The sequence below is a fragment of the Perognathus longimembris genome, unplaced genomic scaffold (assembly GCF_023159225.1).
Source record: "Perognathus longimembris pacificus isolate PPM17 unplaced genomic scaffold, ASM2315922v1 HiC_scaffold_140, whole genome shotgun sequence".
Lineage (NCBI taxonomy): Eukaryota > Metazoa > Chordata > Mammalia > Rodentia > Heteromyidae > Perognathus > Perognathus longimembris.
The window spans coordinates 21,138-48,856 of NW_025956397.1; the positions used below are offsets into that span (position 1 = coordinate 21,138).

General features: G+C 43.5%; 1 protein-coding gene across 1 annotated transcript; it reads left to right on the forward strand.

The window, feature by feature from the left end:
* Positions 1–14,378: 14,378 nt before the first annotated feature.
* On the forward strand, positions 14,379–19,229 carry LOC125344524 (testis-specific Y-encoded protein 9-like). Its single transcript, XM_048337032.1, has 7 exons — positions 14,379–14,423; positions 15,210–15,377; positions 15,936–16,013; positions 16,136–16,247; positions 16,337–16,482; positions 16,605–16,673; positions 19,179–19,229. The coding sequence occupies exons 1-7, from the start codon at positions 14,379–14,381 to the stop codon at positions 19,227–19,229; spliced, it is 669 nt and encodes a 222-aa protein (XP_048192989.1).
* The last annotated feature ends 8,490 nt before the right edge of the window (positions 19,230–27,719 follow it).

Genomic DNA, 27,719 nt, shown 5'->3' on the forward strand with positions numbered 1-27,719 from the left:
TGGCTCTGCACAGGGGCGCAAAGTGTGTTCTGCTCCTACATCATGGCTGGACATATTTATCCCTGTGGGTAATACAAGGATACTGTGAAATTAGCCTAGGGTCACACTGTGCCACAGAGACATAACCTGGTCACACATTTTTAAATGTTTATTATAGCCAACATACTTAGGAACTCATGTATTGCAGTTGACACTAGCAGTGGGCAATGTGACCCCCAGACTTGACCACCTTGCTTTGATGAACTGGTGTGAATTCGTTAGGTCTTCTGGCTAAGCGTACTATTTGTCCTTGCAATTCGCCCCATAGGACACATGTGCATCCAATATATGCTCTTAATGAGGGTTTGTTGTGGCTCTTCCTTATCTGCTTTGCTAACAGAACCTTCATCACTGCACTTACTGCATATGGTAGGGGCCAGTAAGACCCACACAAGTTTTTGTTTCCATGTTTTTCTTATAATGGCCTGATCTCATCTTGCGATCTTTGGAGACACCTCATCTTCCTTGTCTCCTGCATCCTGAAGTATACATTTTGTTCTATCCAGGGCCCACACACCAGTAATTCCCAACATGGTGGCCTCCGTGTGCTTCAGGTGCAATGGGGACTTGGATGCCAGCCTTATCAGTAGACATCCTTAGGCACTCGTAAGCTGGGCATTCACTCGCTGAGTTCCATTCAAGGATTTTCATACATAACACCTTGATTGTTCCAGCTTGGTCTCCTAAGGCTGCTCATTGGTATGGTCTTTTTGTCATTCTTTCTGCTGTGTGTCCTGTTCATGGGCTCCAACAGATCCTTTAAATTCGGCTTCAGTTGTTTTTCTGTGTGGTCAATGGCTCCTGCCTTTCTGCCTACAACACCTGTGGCTGCTGAATATGGTCACAGGAAATTAACACCACCCATGACACAGTATAAAGGCCTCTGGCATTTGTTTCATAACTTACAAAAATTCCTGGACCTAAGGGGAGTCCCTGCCCTCCTTCACTGGCTTTCTTGCTTTTTGGATCATGGGATTAGCATGTGATTTAAATTTGTTCCTAGTATAGATTACTCAAACATGGATAGTTTCCTGTATACTTTCACTCCTTATTCTCTTTCTGTTAAGTGATTTCTACACATTTTCCCAGAGATATTCCAATTTATAAATACTTTTGCTGTTTGGTTTTAACCTTAGTGCCCTTGTGAAATTTCAGATCATCTACATAAACTGAATGTCCATCACAAACATCACAAAAACCTGTAGAACCAAGCATATTCCCATGCATGTATGCTCTTAAAATAATCGCACGTTCTATCCCAATTTTGCTGATGGTACACCTCAATGCAACAATAGCAATTAGCAGCAGAGTCTTTTCTCTTGTATTGTGCTCTCATTTATCTTAGCGATTTCAGATTCCCATACTAGAGTTAATATTCCCACATGACTTTATGTAAATCTTAACTATTCTCTGAGTGTGGATGTGTATGGAAAGTTATGGTGAAGATTTTTGTGCCATTTATGTGCTTTGGTAATATGCTTCCATGTCTGCAGCATATGGGACGTATTCTGAGCTCAGGTACCAAATGTTGGTTTGCAGATTTTTTGGATATTTGTATGTGTCTTTGACTTTGCTGTCAGAATATTTTTCTATGTCAAAGCACAGTATAGTGTGTAGAGTCAACCAGAAGGACACATTTTCATGGAGGTGTGTAAACCTCTCTGGTATTACCAGTGTTCTTGATGCGTGTATGACTATGCATGTTTGTGTGTATGAATGAGTGTAACAACCGAGTGATTCCTTGCAACTACAGTAGTGAAGAATGTTAGCCAAACACTCATCAAATGTTGCACATGGGCCTGCCACTGCTATTGCCTCATTCTCACTAGACAAGACAAAGAAATTTCATCATGAGAGAGAAACAATGTTTCAAGGTTGTAAGTGTCTACAGATTATCTGAATTCATATCTGGAATAACTGGAATAATCCCCCTCAATCTTTTCAGAATACCAAACATGAATGCAATAACTTAATATGTGTCTGCAAAACCAACTGAGAAAGGTTATATGATGAATGAAAACTCCTTGTCTGGTCAAGAGGAACCAATTATTGTCCTGCTGCTGACTTCAGTCATGTTGTTGAAGAGTGGGATGCATAGACCAGGCCATGGTTCATTGTCCTCGCTGTTTATAGGTCTGTGGTGAAAAAGAACATCCTAAAGGGATAATGGAGAAGCCATTGGTCAAGATAAGATATTCATGTGGCCTTCAAGGACAAAATATTAGGAGATATATACACAGAAAGAGAGAGAGAGAAAGAGAGAGAGAGGAGATAAATGTGTGTTTCTATGTGGCTAGTCAAGAACATAAAATCTCCTCGTGGGCATATCTCCAGTCACAAAATTCTTTCCGTTAGGCCTAAACTTCTAGTTTCTACCACTTCCTACTAGTAGAGTACTTTGAGTTATAAATGTATGGAAATACAAATTCATATAGGAAATTGGGCTCTCATGCTTCATCATGAAGGTGAGATGAAGAGACATGAATTGGTAGGCAAAGGCAGGCACCAGTAGTGGTCAACAGGAAGAATGAGTAAAGCAAAACAAAGAAGGCCAGTTGAAAAGAAAGAGAAACATGGAAATTGACTTAGAGAGCACAGGGAAGCTGAAAGCAGAAGACAATAAATGCACTAAAACCAAATAGCACATAACAAAGAAGACAACACAAAACAGAAACCAGATGTTCAGCCATAATTTTAATTTCTCCCATGTAATCATTAGCAATAACACCTGGATAAACAACCATGCCTTTCATAGTCCAGCTGGACCTGCTCAACACCAACCCTACTGTCCCATGAGGCAAAGGCTTGACAAACTATCATTTAGCCTCTGTCTGATCTTAAATAACTTATCTGTCCTTGCCCCAGAAGTAGGAAGCTTCCTCCAGGCTTTAGTTGCACATTCATTAATTTGTCCATAAGCAATTTCTGGGCAATTAATTTGTTGTTGAACATCAGAATATCTACCTGCAACCACCAGCATGTCATAGGCTAGAGATATGTTGCTGCGGTTATTGTATTTTGCCACCTCATCAGACCTTTCCATCCATTCTGCAGTCTATAACAAATAATATCCCCCATTGAGGTAAGCCTGAGCAATTGTCTTCCAATCCTCTGGGCACAATATCTGGTGAGCCAAACTATCAATCAAGATAACGTGAAAGGAGCAGTTGCCCCATATATCATAGTAGAACTCATAATTTCTTTCAATTCCTTAAAACGTGAAATACCATATTACCGGTTGCTTTCCTTTTTCTAAGACAGGAAAAAGTTGGAAATACCCTCCCTCTTCTCCGTTGCAGTCAATATAGCCTTTTGACCTGCAGACATAGGTGGAGGAGTCTGAATTAGGAGCAGTGGGCATTTACCTTCCCCATTTATCACAGGGCTGGGCATGGCTTGGTGCCCAGGAGGGTCTTTGTCTTTGTTACACAGAGTGTCAAAAGACTAACACTGAATTTTTATACTTCTAACACTCTCACACTCTGATGGACAGCCCTGTTCCTCTGCAATTGATACACAGAAGGTTTGCTTATTGTTCTTCTCACACAATAATTTTATAGAAACAATTTCAATCTGGTGATCAGTATCCAGACTCTTTCTAATCATTTTCCAAACAGAAAATGTCAATGTTTTCCTCTAATTTTTATGTTTCTTTTTAATTCTCGGGTAAACTTTTGCCATACCCCAAGTCCACTGTTCCCTCCTCCAGGAACCAGGGGCAGAGATTCTGTACAACTTCCTCTAGCCCCTTTGAACTAATCTTACAGCTCTTTTTCCTCAGGATGGTCCTATGTGCCCTCAGAAACACTCGTGTTTCGCACTCATTTTACATCTCCTTCCTTTTTCCTTTTACTTATTCTTTTTCTCTTTCTATTTCCTTCACTTCAGCCCACCCCCCCCCACCACTGCTACTACACTTCTTGGTCCCTTTACCTGCTTGATTCTCTGTGGGAGAAGTCCTTCCGATGATTTCCTCTGGTCCTGTTTGGGCAACAGTTGCCGTGCCACGCGTCAGCCACAGCGTGAACAAGGATTCCAAGTGGCAAGGGGATTGATGATGAAGGAGACACAGAGAGGCTGATGACACAACTCTGTTTATATCAGCAAACCCTTTAGTTTCATACATCTTCTATATTTCTCATAAGTTTGCATAAGTGTGTTATAGTTTGCAGGTGGTGGGTCTGCTGCACCCTCCATCCAAGCTAGTTTAGGTAGTTACTCTGGTTTTCAGGTAGGAGTTGGTTGTTCTCTGTAACTGGGTGTTGCTAGTCAGTCTGTTTGGGAACCGTGCTTTCTCCCAGTCTGTTTGCAGAGGTGCGTTTTCGGCTCGCTAGGAGCTTCTCTCTGCTTTTTATTTTATTTTATGTTTTAGAAACTCCTACATCCACCTAAGCTGCAGATCTGCAGGGGGGCAGGCCTACCTCTTGCTGTGTTTTTCATCCCAGTTATGATCTACCAGCTCACCAGTGTAAGACTGCCTGGCAAAATAACTGAAACAACAGCAATAAAGCTCAACACAAACTCACAACAGAGGAAGTTGACAGGGGAATTGCTCCAGAGCAGACTCCTGCTCATGTCCACAAGATTGCAGTGGCAGAGTTTGTTTCCCAGAGTGCTAAGCTATTGTTAGGAAGTTATGACCTCATTTTCCACTGGGTGACACAAGAGAGCCACAGAAATTAGCAATGCTTTTGCTGTGGTTTATGGTTGTTTTGTCCCTGAGACTCATTTCGGAGGTAAGCACAAAAACAAGCATAAGGAGAGCTGTGGCTCAAGTGGGAGAGCATTAGCCTTCAGCACAAAAGTTCAGAAACAGCACACAGATGTTGAGTTCAAGCCCCAAGTCTGCCATATGTACACAAAAAAAGATCACAAATAAATATCAGGATGCATTTTAGTGGATAGAAAAATGGCATGGTGATTTATACAAATTTATTAACTGCTACTTTATACAAAATTTCTTTAAACTCAGTGCCTCTGGATAAGCATCTTGATAACTACATCCTTTAGGATGCAGTTTGAAATTTTAAACATGTGTGATCTCCAGTTTTTCTAACTGTCTCTAACCAGGACACATACTTACAACAAAATACTCTATCTCCTCCATTAACTTAACAAGTGTAGCCAAGAACCACGAGGAAATGAACAAGGCTGAGAAAAAGCAAATTTTCAAGTATTGTTTGTAAGCATCATAAATACGTGAGTCATATGCCACCACACCACTGTATGAGTCAATGTCTCACAAACCATTTCCCAGGTTGTCTTCCACTTTTTTCTTGATCAAAATGGAGTTTGGGGACTGGTATATGGCCTAGTGGCAAGAGTGCTTGCCTTGTATACATGAGGCCCTGGGGTCGATTCCTCAGCACCACATATACAGAAAATGGCCAGAAGGGGCGCTATGGCTCAAGTGGCAGAGTGCTAGCCTTGAGCAAAAAGAAGCCAGGGCAGTGCTCAGGCCCTGCGTTCACAGACTACTACTGGCCAAAAAAAAAAAAAAAAAAAAAACCAACTAAAATGGAGTTGTGCTCATACTAGCAATTATAGAAGGCATGTTTCATGTATAATATTTGCAAGTTTGATCAGGATTTTGAAATGAAAATTACACCATAAATTTATTTCATTTAATACGTTAGCTGATTTAGAGAAGACCTTTAGATAAAACATTTAGTAATAGTAGTAAAGCCAGCACCTCTCAAAGAATATTTGATCAATAGATCATCAACCATTGTTTGATCAAATCAAGGCCAAATTTCCTCGGTAAGGGATCACCTTGTCACATCCCTGATCTCAGTCAATATCCACCCTATCCATATTAAGTAGCTCCGAAAGGACAAATTGTTGGGGATTCATCTTGGCCTTAAGGGGGGAAGGGTGAGGAGAGCGCTCCCTAGACGCCGCCCTTCCTCCAGCCCTGGGACAGTTTGGAAGTGAGCCACACCTATCTCCTTCTGGGTCTGGAACCAGAATGGGTAGCTTTGAGACCATCCCCCACCTCGTGCCAGCGAGCCCGTGTGCTCTCCTTTTGCGGGCTTTGCCAGAGGGCAGTACTATGGGAAGTGACGCTAGTCCATGAGGGAGGTCCTTGGGAGCTGCCCTTGGATGGACAAGCTGCCAGCCTATCGCCAGCTCAGGCTCAATCCTTGTCATCACTACTATATTACTGTGAGCCCCTCCGGATTAAATTGGATTGCTCTCTGAAGCCTCTCCGAGATCCCTCTGCACCTGGCTTCCTTGGTGGGTAAGGAGGGAGGAAAAGGGGATCTCCTTCAGCCACGTGCACCTTAGGCTAGCCCGTGTCCCTTTGCTCCACCTTGGCTGCCCGCTGGTCAGGAGCCCAGAGGAGAGAGTGAAAAGGGGAGCACTGATAAGGGAGCAAGTTCCCCACCCAGGGGAGGTAAATCTAGTGCAGCAACAAATGACAGCTTTTGTAGCTGAAGCATATACTCACTGTCATCTAGCAGGAAAGAACTGCAGTTGAGATCTCAGCCAATATATTTGATTATAAGGCACCCGTGCTAGGAACTACGCCATACTCTCCGATGGTTACCATTCAATATTGTGTAATTTTGCTATTTCACACTCTAAACCTAAATCAATGAATCTATAAAGAAATACACAAACATCCCACATACATATACACACTATTTTGTTAACCAGTGCCTTGATCTATGTAAATTCAATAATCATCCTTTGTTGTTGTTGTTTTGCAAATTTTTATTATCAAAATGATGTACAGAGTGTTTACAGTTTCATAGTTAGGCATTGGATGCATTTCTTGTACTGTTTGTTACCTTGGCCCTCATACTTTCCCCTCTTTCTCCTTTCCCTCCCCCCCAATGAGGTGATCAGTTCACTTACACCAAACAGTTTGCAAGTATTGCTTTTGCAGTTGTTTGATTTTTTTTTTACCCTGTGTCTCTCAATTTTGGTATTCCTTTCCAATTTCCTAGTTCTAATGCCAGTATACGTGGTTTCCATTGTACTCAGATAAGATTACAGAGATACTGTAGGTACAACCAAAGGAAGGTGATACAAGAACATCATCAATAATCAAAGGTACATATACAGATGGGACGTTGAAAGTAGTTACAACTGTGATATAACAATCGTTTCCTTAAGATGGAGTTCAATTCACTTAGCATCATCTTATGTGTTCATAAGGGTATAGCTATTGGGCTCTTGTGATCCTCTGCTATGACTTGCCTAAACCTGTACTAATTATTCCCAATAAGGGAGACCATAGAGTCCATGTTTCTTAAGGTCTGGCTCACTTCACTTAGTATAATTGTTTTTCCAAGTCCTTCCATTTCCTTACAAATGGGACAATGTCATTCTTTCTGATACAGGCATACAATTCCATTGCGTATATGTACCACATTTTCCTGATCCATTCGTCTACTGAGGGGCATCTGGGTTGGTTCCAGATTCTAGCTATGACAAATTGCGCTGTGATGAACATTGTTGTGCTGGTGGCCTTAATGTGATTTTGTTTGTGGTCTTTTGGGGCTGCTGGGTCATGTGGGAGCTCTATATTTCGCCTTCTGAGGAATCTCCATACTGCTTGCCAGAGTGGCTGACCCAGTTTACATTCCCACCAACAATGAAGTAGGCTTCCCTTTTGGCCACATCCCCTCCAACAATTATTATTGTTAGTTTTCTTGATATATGACATTCTTACTGGGGTGAGATGGAATCTCTATGTTGCTTTGATTTGCATTTCTTTTATGGCCAGTGATGTAGAGCACTTTTGCATATGTCTCTTGGCCATTCTCAAATCCTCATCAGAGAAGCCTCTTTGTAAATCTTTAGCCCACATGATGAGGGGGCTATTGGTTCTTTGCGGTTTTGTTTTGGAGGAAGGTAATTTTTTTAGTTCTGCATTTATTTGAGATATGAGGCCTTTGTCTGTTAAATGGCCGGTAAAGATCTTCTCCCAGTCTGTGGGCTTTCTGTTTATCTTGCGAGCTATGAACTTTGCCGTGCAGAAGCTCTGCAGTTTGATGCAGTCTCATTTGCCCAACCTTTCTTTGATTTGTAGCCTTTCTGGGTCTTTGTAAAGGAAGTACCGTCCTGCGCCAAGGAGCCCAAGTGTTTCTCCTAGTCCTTCCTTTAGTGATTTCAGGGTGTCTGATTTGTTTCGACGTCTTTAATCCATTTAGAATTGATTTTGGTGCAGGGTGATATATAAGGATCTAGTTTTAGTTTGTTGCATGTGATAAGCCGGTTTTGCCAGCACCATTTGTTAAAGAGGCTATCTTTCTTCCAAACTATTGTTTTAGCCCCTTTATCAATGATTAAGTAGGCATAGTTCTGTGGGTTCATTTCTGGGTCTTCAATTCTGTTCCATTGGTCTTCAGGCCGGTTCCGGTGCCAATACCAAGGTTTTTTTTTATTACTATAGCTTTATAATACAGCTTGAAGTTGGGTATTGTAATTCCTCCAGCACTGTTCTTTCTGCTTAGGATTTTTTTTTTTTTGCTATTGTTGGTCTTTTATGGTTCCATATGAATTTCTGGATTGCTTCCTCTATTTCATTAAAAGTGGTGTTGGGATATTAATGGGTATTGCCTTGAATTTGTAGATAGCCTTTGGCAATATTGCCATTTTCATTATATTAATCCTCCCAATCCAGGAGCATGGGAGGTTTTTCCATTTCCTTAGTTCGGACGTAATTTCGTTTTTCAAGCTTTTAAAATTCTCCTCAAAGAGGTCTTTCACTTCATGTTTGATTCAAGCACTAAATCATTTGTGCCCTGGAGTTGAATTCCAAGTTTCTGTAAGCACTCTGTAACCAGTTTCTGTAAACACTCTATTTGAATCATGTACACCTATTGTTGTGCATGCTGCTCTATATAGACTTACAGGTGTTACTGCTAGAATTTGGGCCCTACTGTGGTCCATGCTGGTGTGCATGTACAGAATGCTGCAATGCACCAATTTATGCATCTTTGGGTAAGGATTGGCCTCCTAGTGCAGGTGGGCCTTCTTGTACACATTCACGTGTATATCCTCATGTCATGGGCCTCTCTGTGCAAGAAGGCATGCTGTTGTTTGTGGGCCTCATGGTGTACATAGCTTGCTGGTGTTCATGCACATGATAGTTTAACTTTTTGTTTGAGTGTGGGTTTTCATCTAATTTTCATTTATTTATATTCCTTTAGTCCGTGTGCATGGAGGGGGGGGCGTTAAGCTGGTATTAGGGCAGTCCTGTTCATGTTTTGTGCAGAAGCCTTCGATATATGCGGCACACTTGCTGTGCCATATGTGTCCACAGGGTGGAGGCCAAGCCTACCCAGTACTGCAGGGCAAAGAATCCTGCACATCCTACAGTCCACAGCTTGGCCTACAGTATGTTGGCTTTCTTTTTTTTTTTTTTTTTTTTTTGGCCAGTCGTGGGCCTTGGACTCAGGGCCTGAGCACTGTCCCTGGCTTCTTCCCGCTCAAGGCTAGCACTCTGCCACTTGAGCCACAGCACCGCTTCTGGCCGTTTTCTGTATATGTGGTGCTGGGGAATCGAACCTAGGGCCTCGTGTATCCGAGGCAGGCACTCTTGCCACTAGGCTATATCCCCAGCCCAGTATGTTGGCTTTCTTTCTAAGTGTCCCCATGCCATTGTGCTTGGGGGCCTGTTGAAACACATAGGCGGGTCGTGCATCCTCACAGGCCAGCTGCTTCCATTTGTACGTATGCTTATTGGTACATACGATCCTACTTAATCATGCACCACCTAGAGTTGTTTTGCCTTATGCAGTATGTGCACTTGACAGTGTGTGAGAAATTTCTGGTACGTGTGTGCCCACTGAAGCACGTGGGCATAATCATGCACCACCTAGAGTTCTTTTGCCTTATGCAGTATGTGCACTTGACAGTGTGTGAGAAATTTCTGGTACGTGTGTGCCCACTGAAGCACGTGGGCAACTGCAGTGCATGTGCCAACTAAATTCCATGCATCTAATAGAATCCAAAGGCCCTCTGGTGTGCATACACCTACTCATGCAGCTTAACCGGTTGGTGCACATGAGATTCTTGCTGCCTGTGCCCCTGCCAGTATGTGTTTGGTAAACGTGACCCTCAGCTGTTCAACGGTGTTCTAATGCATGTTGTTTGTATGTGTCTGCTCCTGCACGTGTCCATGTGTTGGCTGTTAAATGTGACTCGAGGTCCTCCTTGTGTCCATTAGTTTGCTTTCTGGTGCACAAGTACCTTGGATTATGTGTGTGAATGCTATTCTCTGTACACCTGCTCCTTTGTGCAGGCATGCTGCTGCAAATGTGCTTTTCATTTCTGGTGGGAATGCCTCTGATATTTTGTTTTTTATTGTGCTTGTGTGTTGTATTTAGGGCAGTCCAGTTTACTTTTTGTGCTGAAAATTGAGGTACACAGAGTCATGCTGATCCCCATATTGTTCCGTGAATCTGGGGGACAGAGGCCAGTAGAATCAGGTCCCATAGATTCTGTACCACATACTCCTGGCCTATAAACAGTTTTGCTTCCTTCCTATTCCTATGGTGCATGGTCCATGTTGTGTGTGGTTTCAGCAACTTAGGCTGCCCAGACTGGTATGCTGATGTATATGTGCCTGGTGGTACATGTCCTGTACAGGGATGCTGGTAATTCTGCTGGTAATTCAGGGCATTCAGTCATGTCCACCAGATGGTGCATGTTAGCCTCCTCCATGTGTGCTTTGGATAGCAGGGGTGGGCTTCTTGTGTGCATCCACCAACTTTGCTATGGTCCTCTTTGTGCACAAAAACTTCCTCATCCTGTGTGTCTGATGCATGGAGGACACTTTTTGTGCATGCCCACTGGAATTGTCTCTGCTGGTGCATATGAGTCTCCTAATGCATGTGCACCTGCTGATGTGCATGAGCCTTCCGCTGTAAATGTGTCATAGGTACTCAGTGAAACTACTATTATGCATGCATTTCCTGAAATGAAGTACCTTCTAGTACACATCAGCCTATTGGTGCCTCTGCATATCATCTGACATATGCCAATATAGCTGTGCATTCCCATCCTGGTCCAAGAGAGACTGCTGGCATGTTTTAGACCACTGGTGGGCAGGTATGTCCTAGTTCATGTGAGCCTCAGTGTTTGTATGTTCCTCCTGATTCACATGCATTTCTTGGTGCATGTGGTCTTCTATTGTCCATATGTATTCTTGGTGTTCCTGAGCCTGCTTATCGATGTGGGCCTCCTGGTGCACAACAGTGTGCTAGCATTCATGCACAATACTCCTGAAATAGCGTGTAGGACATGGGTGCCCATGGACCTAAGATTTTACTTATTTAATGCACGGGTTGTGTGTGTGCTTTGGGCACTGGGTCACCAGCTTGTTTTTGTGGTTGAGCATGGGGCCATCTGGTTTCCTCTGCACCCCACGATGTTCTCCACAGACAACAAAAGCTGGCTTTGTGCAGCAGATCCATGTAGATGAACCTGCATGGCCAATACTCAGTGTATTTCCCAGAACCCACACTCTGGCTGGGATCCTGGGAACCATCCATCACTGGAGTCGTTGTCTGGTCACAGGCACAGATTTCCTCATTGGGAGGCTTAATTGTCCTACCCATACTCCAGATTACCTATCACAATGCTCTATCTTATGGTCAGCAAAATGAGCAGCAACCTGGACAGGTACCTGGTCATGCTGAAGACGGAGCTGCCATCCTGGTTCTGGGAAGGAGACTGATGTTTGCTAACAGCTGAGGGCTCATGGAGACCTACCTGGGAATGTTACCTAGGCACACACCCGGCTGGATTCCTGGCTGTTGGCCCAGAAGCGCTGCTCAAGTTCAATTCAGGCCCATCCTGAGAGCGTTTTTCTGGGGCAGCTTTCTAGCTTCTTACCTGAGCAGCTACCTGTACAGAATGAAGAGTCATCTGATGCTCCATGGCCAGAAGCACCACTTACGGAGACCCAACTGCCACCCTCAGAACTGGGGGCTCCATGCAGTAAGTCCCAGAGAAGACACTTTACCTGAGTGCCCTGGTCACATGTTGCACTGTGAGACAAAGTCCCCAATATCTGTGTTGCTCTCTGTTACTGTCCATATGGCTGTGCCTTTGACAACAGTGTTCTGCTGATCTCTAGCATTATGTGAGCCACAGGCCGTGGGTTACACAATACTTGCTTTAGAACCCAAAGTGTGAGAATCTAAACATAGGACCTGAGCTCATGCAACAACACCAGCACAAATATACAGAAGGAGAAACAAGATGGATAGAGAGAAAAATTCTTAAACTGTTTTAATACTTTAGCTGGGCTAGGTAGCTCATTCCTGTAATCCTAGCTACTCAGGAACCTGAGGTCTGACGATTATGTCTTGAAGCCAGCTGAGGCAGAAATGTCCACAAGGCCCTTTGGTCTAATGTTCAAGTCAAAAAGTTAATAAATAACACATTGGCAAGAATAATAGCCCTGCACACAAAAGCTCAGGGACAGCACCCTGCACTGAGTTCAGATCCCAGACTGAGAAAAAAAATTAATCTATTTTTATTTATTAACTTATTTATTGTCCAAGTGATGTGCAAAGGGGTTACAGTTTCACATGTAAGGCAGGGAGTACATTTCTTATAAAATTATTACCTCTTCCTCATTTTTTCCCAACCATCCCACTCCCCTTTCCCATCTCACATGAGTGGTACATGGAGTTATAGCATATAATTTTGTAACTACTGCTGTGGTGTTTGTTCATTGTTTCTTTGTGTCTCCATTTTGATGTTCCCCTTCCCTTCCTAGTTCCAATAAATATATACATAATACCTAGGGAACTGAAATCAGTCACAGTGACATGAGGGGCAAAAATGTTTTCTCTGGATTGTTGGACTTTTCCGCAGTCCGCGTCTGTCTGCTGCCTGTGGGCTGAAGGTTTCCTCTCCTAGTCACCAATGAGCACTGGAGGTGAGTGGAGAACCGGGGACTTTGCCAGGGCAGTGGTGGTGCTCTGCTGCCACTGCTGCCAGAGTTCAAATTTCTTCATGGATGTTTAATAACCCTTGCTTGTCAATTTGCATGTGTCTCTTTCTTAGTCATTAAAAATATAAATCAGTTTCATTATGTATTTACCTCACAGTGGACTTTAGAATATTTTGGTTTCCTTTCTTTCTACTTGAGGGTAATAGATGTGGGTAAAAATATTTCAATTAACCGAGGAAAGTAGTGGTTATCTATTCTGTCAACTCATTGGAAATGTACCAGTCATCTCCAGCCACAGGGAAAGCATAGGAAGGGCCATAAAAGCCCAGACAGGCTGGACCTAAATTGAGAACACACCTTCAAAGTGACCAAGGTGACACAGTGCCTGAAATGTGAGCCAATCTCAAATGAAGTTTGGGTCTTGAGTAGAATGCAAGGACTCCTATTCGCCTATGTTTTTCAATTTGTTTACAATATGGCAGTGTGAAGAAATGATTTAGTTGTCAAGGGGGAGAAAGGGGGGGAGAGAGGGATAGAGAAAGAGAGGGAAGGGTTAGGGAGAGAGTGAAGGAGGGTGAGAGAGCGGCAGGGAGAGAGAGAAGGAAGGAGAGAGAGAGGGAGGAAAGGAGAGAGAGAGAGGAAGGGAGACAGGGAGGCAGAGATTGGCTGAGAATTTCCTGGCCTTGTACTTGGGATCTGAAATGAGTCTGTATGTCACAGGATAATAGGTGCCCTTAACACACAAGGCTTTGCCCTGAGTATCAATGATGCTGAGTTAGGCCCTTCATTCAGGTTCTGATGATGTATGGTTATACAACCGGGATGCAGTCACCCAACTAAGAAGTAACAATGTATCCGCACTATTAAGTAAATGCCAATCTGTAGTCTGCTCCAGCTTTCTCCCCAGGGTCAGTGTTCCCACGTCTCGTGCCCACTCTTTCTTCCCCTTCCCTCCACTCCCTTTTCTTTCCCTGCCGTTGATTTTTCTCTTTCCTGCGTCTGTCCAGGGGTTTGAACCCAGGGCCCAGGGTTGTCCCCGCGGTCTTTGGATCAAAGCTGGTCACCTAGGGGTGTTTTGGGAGTCGTTTACTGCCGATGGTGTCAGGAGCGGACTTTGCTTTCCCGCCGGGCTTCAATCGCCCGCCATCCGGGCCAGGCTTCCGGGGTAGCTAGGATTACAGGCGGACCCACCGCACCTGGCACCCCTTCAACTTCCGCCTCTGGAGGAATGACGCGGAACTAGGTGCCATCCGTGTCTTGGCTGGGAGCCCGACCCAGGCGGAAGTAGCTAATTGCTTTCCGGTGCAGGGCGCTTGTCCCGCCCCCAGCACAGTCCGTGGTTGGGCGGTTCCCCGAGGCCGAGCTGCTTTGTGGCTCTCTGCAGGAGCAAGCTTGGGGTGAGGACGAGCAGGACGACATGGCGAGTAGACAGGAATGTGGGACTCCTCCACCTGCGGAAGAGGTAATCTAGGGGGCGCTTCCTGTGGGGAGGCGGCGGGCCAGTGGTGAGAGAATATTGGCAATGGGAACGGAGGAGGGGGAGGGAGCCGAGTTCCGGGGAGGGGAGGCCTAGCCTAGAGGATAGAGGAGGACGGGGGGCAAAAGCTCGTGGCAGGCAAGAAGAGAAAGCCCTTGGCACCCAGGGTAGGGTTATGGGTGCAGAGCAGGCCAAGAAGGAAGTGACCATGCCAGGATGAGGGGGGGCATGTGCTACGAGAGAAGGGGAGTAGGCTCGTGGGGTGGAAGAGAGGGAGGTAAGCAGAACAATGGCTCACGGGGAGGGGAGATGGTTTCCCGGGATGGCACACAGGGAGGGAGAAGCAAGGGCACTGGAAAAGGAGGCAGAATAGGCAGAAGGGAAGGAGAGTGGGCAAGTCCCACGGGTAGAGGAGAGGTTGCCCTCGGGAATGGAAAGCACAGACTGCGCGGGAAGGCAATGCACGGCAAACTGCTGCATTGCTAACGCCTTCTGAGAACCTGCGTGCTGCTCATGGAGGTCCAGTTGGGCCAGGCTAAGGATCCCTGTGAAAGGTACAGGGCACGTGGAGACTACATGGAGCACTGGAGAGTCGGCTGTGCTGCCACTGTTGGACAGCAAGGCTGTGGGGCCGGTGCAGCAGGAGAATAAAATGGCTGAGTAGGAGACAAAAAAGCTGGTGGGGGTGATTTAGAGGCACCTTTCAGACAATTTGTATCACAAGCACGGAGGAAGCAATGGTTAGCCAACGGTAAACCTATTTCTCAACAGCCACCACTGAAGGAATTGCAGGCTCTTCAGTTAGATCTGGGACCAGTGAATAACCAAGCCACCAAGGCTCATGAACGCCTAAAACAGAATCTGAGCAAGAGGCAAAAGACTCTCCTGGATTCCAGAAGCAGCAACATCCGGGGCATCCCTGGCTTCTGGGCCCAAACTGTATCCTTAGGCATCTTACTTGTTACTGCCTTGCAGCCTGTGTTTTCGAGTAGTGGACCTTTTATGAGGCATTTGCATGCACAGGATCTGGAACATCACACTGCTAGGGTCCCTAGAGAAGAGGACTATGGATAATGTAGGCTAGAGATTGGTATAGGCAGGAGTTGTAGGGACAATGAGTCATAGAAACAATGAGTAGCACAAGGAAGTTGCCACATAGGCTGCTAATTGGAGAAGAGTTTTGTAATGGTGCTATGGGAAAGGGGTGTGAGTTATGCCACGGTCAGAAAGAGGTGGGAAAGAAGACATTTAGACAAAGAGATTGTAAAATCTGGTCCCCATCACTCAGAGAACAGAATACAACAGAGCTCACTTCAGGTCGTCTTCAATTTGCAAATCCTAAGCTTACCTTATTATTTAGGATATTCCTTGGCCTAGAATAAGATGGAGATTGGAGTACCTAGGAAGACACTAGCCTCACACATCACTTGCTGCTTTCAATGCAAGTGGTTATACCTAGCACATCCACAGCATCTGAAGGCTCCTTGACCCAGGCAGTTTGTGAACCATCCCCAGCTGTCAGCAATGATCAGTGACCAAGATGAAGACATGCTTAGCTACATGATCAATTTGGAAGTGAGTACCCAAGGCATTTATCTTGGTGGGCTATACAGTGTCACGAACAGAACTCACTTCCAAACAGGAACTTGCCGGTTACCTGTAAAGGGCTTTTAGCTTTCTACCTTTTCTTCTGGTAGGTACAAGAACTCAGGCATCCCAAGAGTTCCTGCAAAATCACCTTTTACTTTAGAAATAACCCATACTTCCAGAATGCAGTGGTTGTTAAGGAATTCGTCGTGGATATCACTGGTAAGAATTTGCTCACAGTGTGTTTTTTGGAGTTTGTGAATTGATAATGGCCAACAGGACTTGGATTCTCTTATCATGTCTTCTTGCAGGATATAGGTTGTGCCATTCCACTCCCATTCTGTGGCGTCAGTATTATAAAATTGAAGCTGACAGTCACAGAAACCACAACAAGAGCCCAAACTTCTTCAACTGGTTTACAGACCACAATTTTGCAGGCTCAAACAGGATCACTGAGGTACTACAAAAGGCCAAAGCAAGCCATCTGTGACGTTGGTTGGTTCACTGGCTTGCTGAGTGCTGACTGTGAACCTTGAGCTAATTGCCTTACCTACTTACCTTACCTACTTACTTTACCAGATCATCAGAAAAGACCTGTGGCTCAATCCATTGCACTACTACAAGATGATGAAAGCACATGAAGAGGGGGTAAAGAAGAAGGATATATAGGTGGGTAGCTAGTACATGCTGTCCATCTTGTCAGGTACCTAAATGCTAACTTCACACCTGTACATTTGAGGCTTGTGACTAAAAGAGGATGGCCAAACGCAGTTCCTCCAGGGCCTCTGGAAGAGACAACAAATTGGAAGGACAGCTGTGCAAAACTGGTTAAGGCTGAACTAATTCTGCTGAAGCATGGGTAACGTACAGAGACACTCAGGTAGATGCCAAGCTGAATCTTTAATACCCTGTCCTTCTCAGAGTTCCAAGAGAAGTAAACCCATTTCTTACCCTCTTCCCATCTCCTAAGTTTTGGCTCTCCCAAATTTATTTCCACCATTGTCTGAATAATTTTGCTTGTGGTAAATCATGACTTGTGAGATTTCTTGTGTAATCCTCGACATGATAGTGGGGAAGGGGTGATAGAGAATGGACTTTACCTCATGGACTGGAGACTTGAGATCAGAAGATCTAGAGTTAGAAGGGAGTTATTGTGTCTTAGCCAGCATCCAGAAGTATCAAAACAACTTTATATTATATACTTGTAATCAGTATGTATTTTTCGTGTTCCTTAGGGTAATTCTGGACTTTGACTGGAAGATGATGGAGCATCCAACTTTACCTAAATTCATTGGGACATGTGTTCATCACAAGCACTACTTCAGAATTAGGAGACAAGCTAGGTCAACACAGAAAAACCCTGGAACTCACTTCAGGTACTAAGACAGGATGCAGAGGGCCAGACAGGTGATAAAATGTGAATTGATAATTCGGGACAAATCCACACGGTCATATGTGTCTGACTCTGTGCAAATATATGTAGGATTTGAATGGGAAAATAAACAACTCGGTTCTGATTGTGAGTTTGCAATGATTGTTTCTAAAAGTCAGTTGGAGAGTCTGCCTCTACAGTTTAATGAGAGGAGGGAGACATATCTCCAGCTGAAGCTCAGCATTAGAACACTTTTCCCCTTTTAGGAAAGAATTGGCAAGGTTGGTGACAGTAGTTAAGGAGGGTGGAGGTTGTTGACATTGGAGAGACATTTCAGGCTAGGCCCCGAATTCTGCCTATTGCACTTGAACCTAAAATCAACATTGCTTATGTGAAGTTATGCCAATTGCTCCACCTCAATGTTATCTGTAGAGGTTCTCCCATAGTTGGATAGTATGGTCCAGAAGCTTAGCCTCCTTCCCCACTCTCCATTCTCTCTACTGTCTGAAATACACATGTACGTCCTGAAACATTTCAGGGCTACATAGAGCACTGTCCCTGTTTCCTTCATGGCATCAACAGCCTCTGGAGTTATTCAGATCTTCAATGAAGATTTGTATTATCATTTCAGAAATAAGTAAGAACTGCAAACAATGCCTTGTATACCTGTGAGGAGTAAGAATGACCTAGGTGAGACAGGCAAGAGTGGATAGGGGAACAGGCAGTATGGGTGTAATGGCAATAAAGAGTAAGGCTATAAAGGTTTGTGTTTGTCTCTTTCCCAATACCAGTCTCCTTACTCACGCTGGCCATGCTTCCTCATGCCAGCCATGTTACATTACAGTGTCCCTGTGCTCATATCTATTCTTTCTGTCATATGGCCTGATACCTCCTGTTTCTGAGATCAACAGGCTGGTCATGTTCCACCTCTGGCTTCTTCCCCACCTCACTGTTTCATTCCTTTTTCTGTTTTCTTCCCTACTTTAGTAGTGCTGTGGCACCCTGGTGATCTCAGATGGGTGTTCAGATCAGGGGATGCTTTAGATCCGGTACCCCAACTGTTAAGGTATGAACACCAACCTCATTAGTGATGATTCACAGAGAGACCCGAGATCAGAATTTCAGTCTCCATGAGTGCTTCCAAGAGAACTTGTGAAGATTGTATCGATGGTATAAAATGCTATAGGTACATGGTGTCTACATTCTCAGACTCCCAGAAGAAACTGTAGAATAATACCAGAAACAAACTACAAGGTGAAGGAAGTAGTGATAGTAGGATCACATTCCCTACCAAACCAAATGACCTTTCAAAGCACACTTTGTGGCTGGGGAAACACTTGTTGTCCATGACAAAGAGCTGATTCTCTAGGCATCACTAATCTCTGGAAGTTTGTAACGGTGGCAAAAGGTAAATGTAGAATCATTGTCCTGGAGTGATGGACCTAATATTCTGCTTTCCAGGCTGGCAAGGTAGCAAAAGAAAATTTTCCTAGTTATTCTGAGAAAACCTGCATGCTTGGATGCAGCATTAACCTCTAGATGTGACCCTGTACAAAATTCACTCATTCCCTGAGGTTTTGCGAGCCAGTGAGGATGGCCAAGGAGATTTCCCTACTCACAGATGCTATAAGAGAGTCTGCAAATACTCTTCAGAGGAAGGATAGTATGTCAGGAGTATCGCGGGATAATTGGGAACTGTACCCTTCCCACTCTAGTGCTCTTCGGCTTTGGCTCTTATTCAGATACAGAGACATCTCTAATATACTCTCTGTTGGCCTTAGGAAGAAAATGAATCCCCTATGAATCCAGATGCTTACCAGGACTTCCTGTGATGGCTCTGCACAGGGGCGCAAAGTGTGTTCTGCTCCTACATCATGGCTGGACATATTTATCCCTGTGGGTAATACAAGGATACTGTGAAATTAGCCTAGGGTCACACTGTGCCACAGAGACATAACCTGGTCACACATTTTTAAATGTTTATTATAGCCAACATACTTAGGAACTCATGTATTGCAGTTGACACTAGCAGTGGGCAATGTGACCCCCAGACTTGACCACCTTGCTTTGATGAACTGGTGTGAATTCGTTAGGTCTTCTGGCTAAGCGTACTATTTGTCCTTGCAATTCGCCCCATAGGACACATGTGCATCCAATATATGCTCTTAATGAGGGTTTGTTGTGGCTCTTCCTTATCTGCTTTGCTAACAGAACCTTCATCACTGCACTTACTGCATATGGTAGGGGCCAGTAAGACCCACACAAGTTTTTGTTTCCATGTTTTTCTTATAATGGCCTGATCTCATCTTGCGATCTTTGGAGACACCTCATCTTCCTTGTCTCCTGCATCCTGAAGTATACATTTTGTTCTATCCAGGGCCCACACACCAGTAATTCCCAACATGGTGGCCTCCGTGTGCTTCAGGTGCAATGGGGACTTGGATGCCAGCCTTATCAGTAGACATCCTTAGGCACTCGTAAGCTGGGCATTCACTCGCTGAGTTCCGTTCAAGGATTTTCATACATAACACCTTGATTGTTCCAGCTTGGTCTCCTAAGGCTGCTCATTGGTATGGTCTTTTTGTCATTCTTTCTGCTGTGTGTCCTGTTCATGGGCTCCAACAGATCCTTTAAATTCGGCTTCAGTTGTTTTTCTGTGTGGTCAATGGCTCCTGCCTTTCTGCCTACAACACCTGTGGCTGCTGAATATGGTCACAGGAAATTAACACCACCCATGACACAGTATAAAGGCCTCTGGCATTTGTTTCATAACTTACAAAAATTCCTGGACCTAAGGGGAATCCCTGCCCTCCTTCACTGGCTTTCTTGCTTTTTGGATCATGGGATTAGCATGTGATTTAAATTTGTTCCTAGTATAGATTACTCAAACATGGATAGTTTCCTGTATACTTTCACTCCTTATTCTCTTTCTGTTAAGTGATTTCTACACATTTTCCCAGAGATATTCCAATTTATAAATACTTTTGCTGTTTGGTTTTAACCTTAGTGCCCTTGTGAAATTTCAGATCATCTACATAAACTGAATGTCCATCACAAACATCACAAAAACCTGTAGAACCAAGCATATTCCCATGCATGTATGCTCTTAAAATAATCGCACGTTCTATCCCAATTTTGCTGATGGTACACCTCAATGCAACAATAGCAATTAGCAGCAGAGTCTTTTCTCTTGTATTGTGCTCTCATTTATCTTAGCGATTTCAGATTCCCATACTAGAGTTAATATTCCCACATGACTTTATGTAAATCTTAACTATTCTCTGAGTGTGGATGTGTATGGAAAGTTATGGTGAAGATTTTTGTGCCATTTATGTGCTTTGGTAATACGCTTCCATGTCTGCAGCATATGGGACGTATTCTGAGCTCAGGTACCAAATGTTGGTTTGCAGATTTTTTGGATATTTGTATGTGTCTTTGACTTTGCTGTCAGAATATTTTTCTATGTCAAAGCACAGTATAGTGTGTAGAGTCAACCAGAAGGACACATTTTCATGGAGGTGTGTAAACCTCTCTGGTATTACCAGTGTTCTTGATGCGTGTATGACTATGCATGTTTGTGTGTATGAATGAGTGTAACAACCGAGTGATTCCTTGCAACTACAGTAGTGAAGAATGTTAGCCAAACACTCATCAAATGTTGCACATGGGCCTGCCACTGCTATTGCCTCATTCTCACTAGACAAGACAAAGAAATTTCATCATGAGAGAGAAACAATGTTTCAAGGTTGTAAGTGTCTACAGATTATCTGAATTCATATCTGGAATAACTGGAATAATCCCCCTCAATCTTTTCAGAATACCAAACATGAATGCAATAACTTAATATGTGTCTGCAAAACCAACTGAGAAAGGTTATATGATGAATGAAAACTCCTTGTCTGGTCAAGAGGAACCAATTATTGTCCTGCTGCTGACTTCAGTCATGTTGTTGAAGAGTGGGATGCATAGACCAGGCCATGGTTCATTGTCCTCGCTGTTTATAGGTCTGTGGTGAAAAAGAACATCCTAAAGGGATAATGGAGAAGCCATTGGTCAAGATAAGATATTCATGTGGCCTTCAAGGACAAAATATTAGGAGATATATACACAGAAAGAGAGAGAGAGAAAGAGAGAGAGAGAGATAAATGTGTGTTTCTATGTGGCTAGTCAAGAACATAAAATCTCCTCGTGGGCATATCTCCAGTCACAAAATTCTTTCCGTTAGGCCTAAACTTCTAGTTTCTACCACTTCCTACTAGTAGAGTACTTTGAGTTATAAATGTATGGAAGTACAAATTCATATAGGAAATTGGGCTCTCATGCTTCATCATGAAGGTGAGATGAAGAGACATGAATTGGTAGGCAAAGGCAGGCACCAGTAGTGGTCAACAGGAAGAATGAGTAAAGCAAAACAAAGAAGGCCAGTTGAAAAGAAAGAGAAACATGGAAATTGACTTAGAGAGCACAGGGAAGCTGAAAGCAGAAGACAATAAATGCACTAAAACCAAATAGCACATAACAAAGAAGACAACACAAAACAGAAACCAGATGTTCAGCCATAATTTTAATTTCTCCCATGTAATCATTAGCAATAACACCTGGATAAACAACCATGCCTTTCATAGTCCAGCTGGACCTGCTCAACACCAACCCTACTGTCCCATGAGGCAAAGGCTTGACAAACTATCATTTAGCCCCTGTCTGATCTTAAATAACTTATCTGTCCTTGCCCCAGAAGTAGGAAGCTTCCTCCAGGCTTTAGTTGCACATTCATTAATTTGTCCATAAGCAATTTCTGGGCAATTAATTTGTTGTTGAACATCAGAATATCTACCTGCAACCACCAGCATGTCATAGGCTAGAGATATGTTGCTGCGGTTATTGTATTTTGCCACCTCATCAGACCTTTCCATCCATTCTGCAGTCTATAACAAATAATATCCCCCATTGAGGCAAGCCTGAGCAATTGTCTTCCAATCCTCTGGGCACAATATCTGGTGAGCCAAACTATCAATCAAGGATAACGTGAAAGGAGCAGTTGCCCCATATATCATAGTAGAACTCATAATTTCTTTCAATTCCTTAAAACGTGAAATACCATATTACCGGTTGCTTTTGTTTTCTAAGACAGGAAAAAGTTGGAAATACCCTCCCTTTTCTCCGTTGCAGTCAATATAGCCTTTTGACCTGCAGACATAGGTGGAGGAGTCTGAATTAGGAGCAGTGGGCATTTACCTTCCCCATTTATCACAGGGCTGGGCATGGCTCGGTGCCCTGGAGGGTCTTTGTCTTTGTTACACAGAGTGTCAAAAGACTAACACTGAATTTTTATACTTCTAACACTCTCACACTCTGATGGACAGCCCTGTTCCACTGCAATTGATACACAGATTTGCTTATTGTTCTTCTCACACAATAATTTTATAGAAACAATTTCAATCTGGTGATCAGTATCCAGACTCTTTCTAATCATTTTCCAAACAGAAAATGTCAATGTTTTCCTCTAATTTTTATGTTTCTTTTTAATTCTCGGGTAAACTTTTGCCATACCCCAAGTCCACTGTTCCTTCCTCCAGGAACCAGGGGCAGAGATTCTGTACAACTTCCTCTAGCCCCTTTGAACTAATCTTACAGCTCTTTTTCCTCAGGATGGTCCTATGTGCCCTCAGAAACACTCGTGTTTCGCACTCATTTTACATCTCCTTCCTTTTTCCTTTTACTTATTCTTTTTCTCTTTCTATTTCCTTCACTTCAGCCCCCCCACCCCCACCACCGCTACTACACTTCTTGGTCCCTTTACCTGCTTGCTTCTCTGTGCGAGAAGTCCTTGCGATGATTTCCTCTGGTCCTTGTTCGGGCAACAGTTGCCGGGCGTCAGCCACAGCTTAAGCAAGGATTCCAAGTGGCAAGGGGATTGATGATGAAGGAGACACAGAGAGGCTGATGACACAACTCTGTTTATATCAGCAAACCCTTTAGTTTCATACATCTTCTATATTTCTCATAAGTTTGCATAAGTGTCTTATATTTTGCAGGTGGTGGGTCTGCTGTCACCCTCCATCCAAGCTAGTTTAGGTACTTGCTGTGGTTTTCAGGTAGGAGTTGGTTGTTCTCTGTAACGGGTGTTGCTAGTCAGTCTGTCTGGGAACCGTGCTTTCTCCCAGTCTGTTTGCAGAGGTGCGTTTTCGGCTCACTAGGAGCTTCTCTCTGCTTTTTATTTTATTTTTATCTTTTAGAAACTCCTACATCCACCTAAGCTGCAGATCTGCAGGGGGGCAGGCCTACCTCTTGCTGTGTTTTTCATCCCAGTTATGATCTACCAGCTCACCAGTGTAAGACTGCCTGGCAAAATAACTGAAACAACAGCAATAAAGCTCAACACAAACTCACAACAGAGGAAGTTGACAGGGGAATGGCTCCAGAGCAGACTTCCTGCTCATGTCCACAAGATTGCAGTGGCAGAGTTTGTTTCCCAGAGTGCTAAGCTATTGCTAGGAAGTTATGACCTCGTTTTCCACTGGGTGACACAAGAGAGCCACAGAAATTAGCAATGCTTTTGCTGTGGTTTATGGTTGTTTTGTCCCTGAGACTCATTTCAGGGTAAGCACCAAAAACAAGCCATAAGGAGAACTGTGGCTCAAGTGGGAGAGCATTAGCCTTGAGCACAAAAGTTCAGAAACAGCACACAGATGTTGAATTCAAGCCCCAAGTCTGCCATATGTACCCAAAAAAAGATCACAAATAAATATCAGGATGCATTTTAGTGGATAGAAAATGGCATGGTGATTTTTACAAATTTATTAACTGCTACTTTATACAAAATTTCTTTAAACTCAGTGCCTCTGGATAAGCATCTTGATAACTACATCCTTTAGGATGCAGTTTGAAATTTTAAACATGTGTGATCTCCAGTTTTTCTAACTGTCTCTAACCAGGACACATACTTACAACAAAATACTCTATCTCCTCCATTAACTTAACAAGTGTAGCCAAGAACCACGAGGATATGAACAAGGCTGAGAAAAAGCAAATTTTCAAGTATTGTTTGTAAGCATCATAAATACGTGAGTCATATGCCACCATACCACTGTATGAGTCAATGTCTCACAAACCTTTTCCCAGGTTATCTTCCATTTTTTTCTTGATCAAAACGGAGTTGTGGGGACTGGGGATATGGCCTGGTGGCAAGAGTGTTTGCCTTGTATACATGAGGCCTTGGGGTCGATTCCTCAGCACCACATATACAGAAAATGGCCAGAAGGGGCGCTATGGCTCAATTGGCAGAGTGCTATCCTTGAGCAAAAAGAAGCCAGGGGCAGTGCTCAGGCCCTGCGTTCACGGCCTATTACTGGCCAAAAAAAAAAAAAAACCAAAATGGAGTTGTGCTCACACTAGCAGTTATAGAACGCATGTTTCTTGTATAATATTTGCAAGTTTGATCAGGATTTTGAAATGAAAAGTACACCATAAATTTATTTCATTTAATACGTTAGCTGATTTAGAGAAGACCTTTAGATAAAACATTTAGTAATAGTAGTAAAGCCAGCACCTCTCAAAGAATATTTGATCAATAGATCATCAACCATTGTTTGATCAAATCAAGGCCAAATTTCCTCGGTAAGGGATCACCTTGTCACATCCCTGATCTCAGTCAATATCCATCCTATCCATATCAACTAGCTCCGAAAGGATAAATTGTTGGGGATTCATTTTGGCCTTAAGGGGGAAGGGCGAGGAGAACGCTCCCGAGACGCCGCCTTCCTCCAGCCCTGGGACAGTGTGGAAGTGAGCCACACCTATCTCCTTCTGGGTCCGGAACTAGAATGGGTAGCTTTGAGACCATCCCCCACCTCGTGCCAGTGAGCACGTGTGCTCTCCTTTTGCGTGCTTTGCTCAGAGGGCAGTACTATGGGAAGTGACGCTAGTCCATGAGGGAGGTCCTTGGGAGCTGCCCTTGGATGGACAAGCTCCCATCCTATCGCCAGCTCAGGCTCAATCCTTGTCATCACTACTATATTACTGTGAGCCCCTCCTGATTAAATTGGATTGCTCTCTGAAGCGTCTCCGAGGTCCGTCTGCACCTGGCTTCCTTGGTGGGTAAGGAGGGAGGAAAAGGGGATATCGTTCAGCCACATGCACCTTAGTCTAGCCCGTATCCCTTTGCTCCACCTTGGCTGCCCGCTGGTCAGGTGCCCAGAGGAGAGAGTGAAAAGGGGAGCACTGATAAGGGAGCAAGCTCCCCACACCAGGGGAGGTAAATCTAGTGCAGCAACAAATGACAGCTTTTGTAGCTGAAGCATATACTCATTGTCATCTAGCAGGAAAGAACTGCAGTTGAGATCTCAGCCAATATATTTGATTATATGGCACCCGTGCTAGGAACTACGCCATACTCTCCGATGGTTACCATTCAATATTGTGTAATTTTGCTATTTCACACTCTAAACCTAAATCAATGAATCTTCAAAGAAATACACAAACATCCCACATACATATACACACTATTTTGTTAACCAGTGCCTTGATCTATGTAAATTCAATAATCATCCTTTGTTGTTGTTGTTTTTCAAATTTTTATTATCAAAATGATATATAGAGTGGTTACAGTTTCATAAGTTAGGCATTGGATACATTTCTTGTACTGTTTGTTACCTTGGCCCTCATACTTTCCCCCTTTCTCCTTTCCCTCCCCCCCCCAATGAGGTGATCAGTTCACTTACACCAAACAGTTTGCCAAGTATTGCTTTTGCAGTTGTTTGATTTTTTTTTACCCTGTGTCTCTCAATTTTGGTATTCCTTTCCAATTTCCTAGTTCTAATGCCAGTATACGTGGTTTCCATTGTACTCAGATAAGATTACAGAGATACTGTAGGTACAACCAAAGGAACGTGATACAAGAACATCATCAATAATCAAAGGTACATATACAGATGGGACGTTGAAAGTAGTTACAACTGTGATATAACAATCGTTTCCGTAAGATGGAGTTCAATTCACTTAGCATCATCTTATGTGTTCATAAGGGTATAGCTATTGGGCTCTTGTGATCCTCTGCTATGACTTGCCTAAACCTGTACTAATTATTCCCAATAAGGGAGACCATAGAGTCCATGTTTCTTAAGGTCTGGCTCACTTCACTTAGTATAATTGTTTTTCCAAGTCCTTCCATTTCCTTACAAATGGGACAATGTCATTCTTTCTGATACAGGCATACAATTCCATTGCGTATATGTACCACATTTTCCTGATCCATTCGTCTACTGAGGGGCATCTGGGTTGGTTCCAGATTCTAGCTATGACAAATTGCGCTGTGATGAACATTGTTGTGCTGGTGGCCTTAATGTGATTTTGTTTGGTTTTTGGGGCTGCTGGGTCATGGGGGAGCTCTATATTTCGCCTTCTGAGGAATCTCCATACTTCTTGCCAGAGTGGCTGACCCAGTTTACATTCCCACCAACAATGAAGTAGGCTTCCCTTTTGGCCACATCCCCTCCAACAATTGTTATTGTTAGTTTTCTTGATATATAACATTCTTACTGGGGTGAGATGGAATCTCTATGTTGCTTTGATTTGCATTTCTTTTATGGCCAGTGATGTAGAGCACTTTTGCATATGTCTCTTGGCCATTCTCAAATCCTCATCAGAGAAGCCTCTTTGTAAATCTTTAACCCACTTGATGAGGGGGCTATTGGTTCTTTGCGGTTTTGTTTTGGAGGAAGGTAATTTTTTTAGTTCTGCATTTATTTGAGATATGAGGCCTTTGTCTGTTAAATGGCCGGTAAAGATCTTCTCCCAGTCTGTGGGCTTTCTGTTTATCTTGCGAGCTATGAACTTTGCCGTGCAGAAGCTCTGCAGTTTGATGCAGTCTCATTTGCCCAACCTTTCTTTGATTTGTAGCCTTTCTGGGTCTTTGTAAAGGAAGTACCGTCCTGCGCCAAGGAGCCCAAGTGTTTCTCCTAGTCCTTCCTTTAGTGTTTTCAGGGTGTTTGATTTGTTTCGACGTCTTTAATCCATTTAGAATTGATTTTGGTGCAGGGTGATATATAAGGATCTAGTTTTAGTTTGTTGTATGTGTTGAGCCAGTTTTGCCAGCACCATTTGTTAAAGAGGCTATCTTTCTTCCAAACTATTGTTTTAGCCCCTTTATCAAAGATTAAGTAGGCATAGTTCTGTGGGTTCATTTCTGGGTATTCAATTCTGTTCCATTGGTCTTCAGGGCAATTCGGTGCCAATACCAAGCTTTTTTTTATTACTATAGCTTTATAATACAGCTTGAAGTTGGGTATTGTAATTCCTCCAGCACTGTTCTTTCTGCTTAGGAT

What these genes read in the sequence shown, in the direction of transcription:
- LOC125344524 (XM_048337032.1), top strand. Translation starts at nt 14,379, where the DNA reads ATGGCGAGTAGACAGGAATGTGGGACTCCTCCACCTGCGGAAGAG. An exon ending in CTCCTCCACCTGCGGAAGAG is followed by an intron (nt 14,424 to 15,209) that starts GTAATCTAGGGG and finishes ATTTCTCAACAG; the next exon opens with CCACCACTGAAGGAATTGCA. An exon ending in TGAAAGCACATGAAGAGGGG is followed by an intron (nt 16,674 to 19,178) that starts GTAAAGAAGAAG and finishes TGTTGGCCTTAG; the next exon opens with GAAGAAAATGAATCCCCTAT.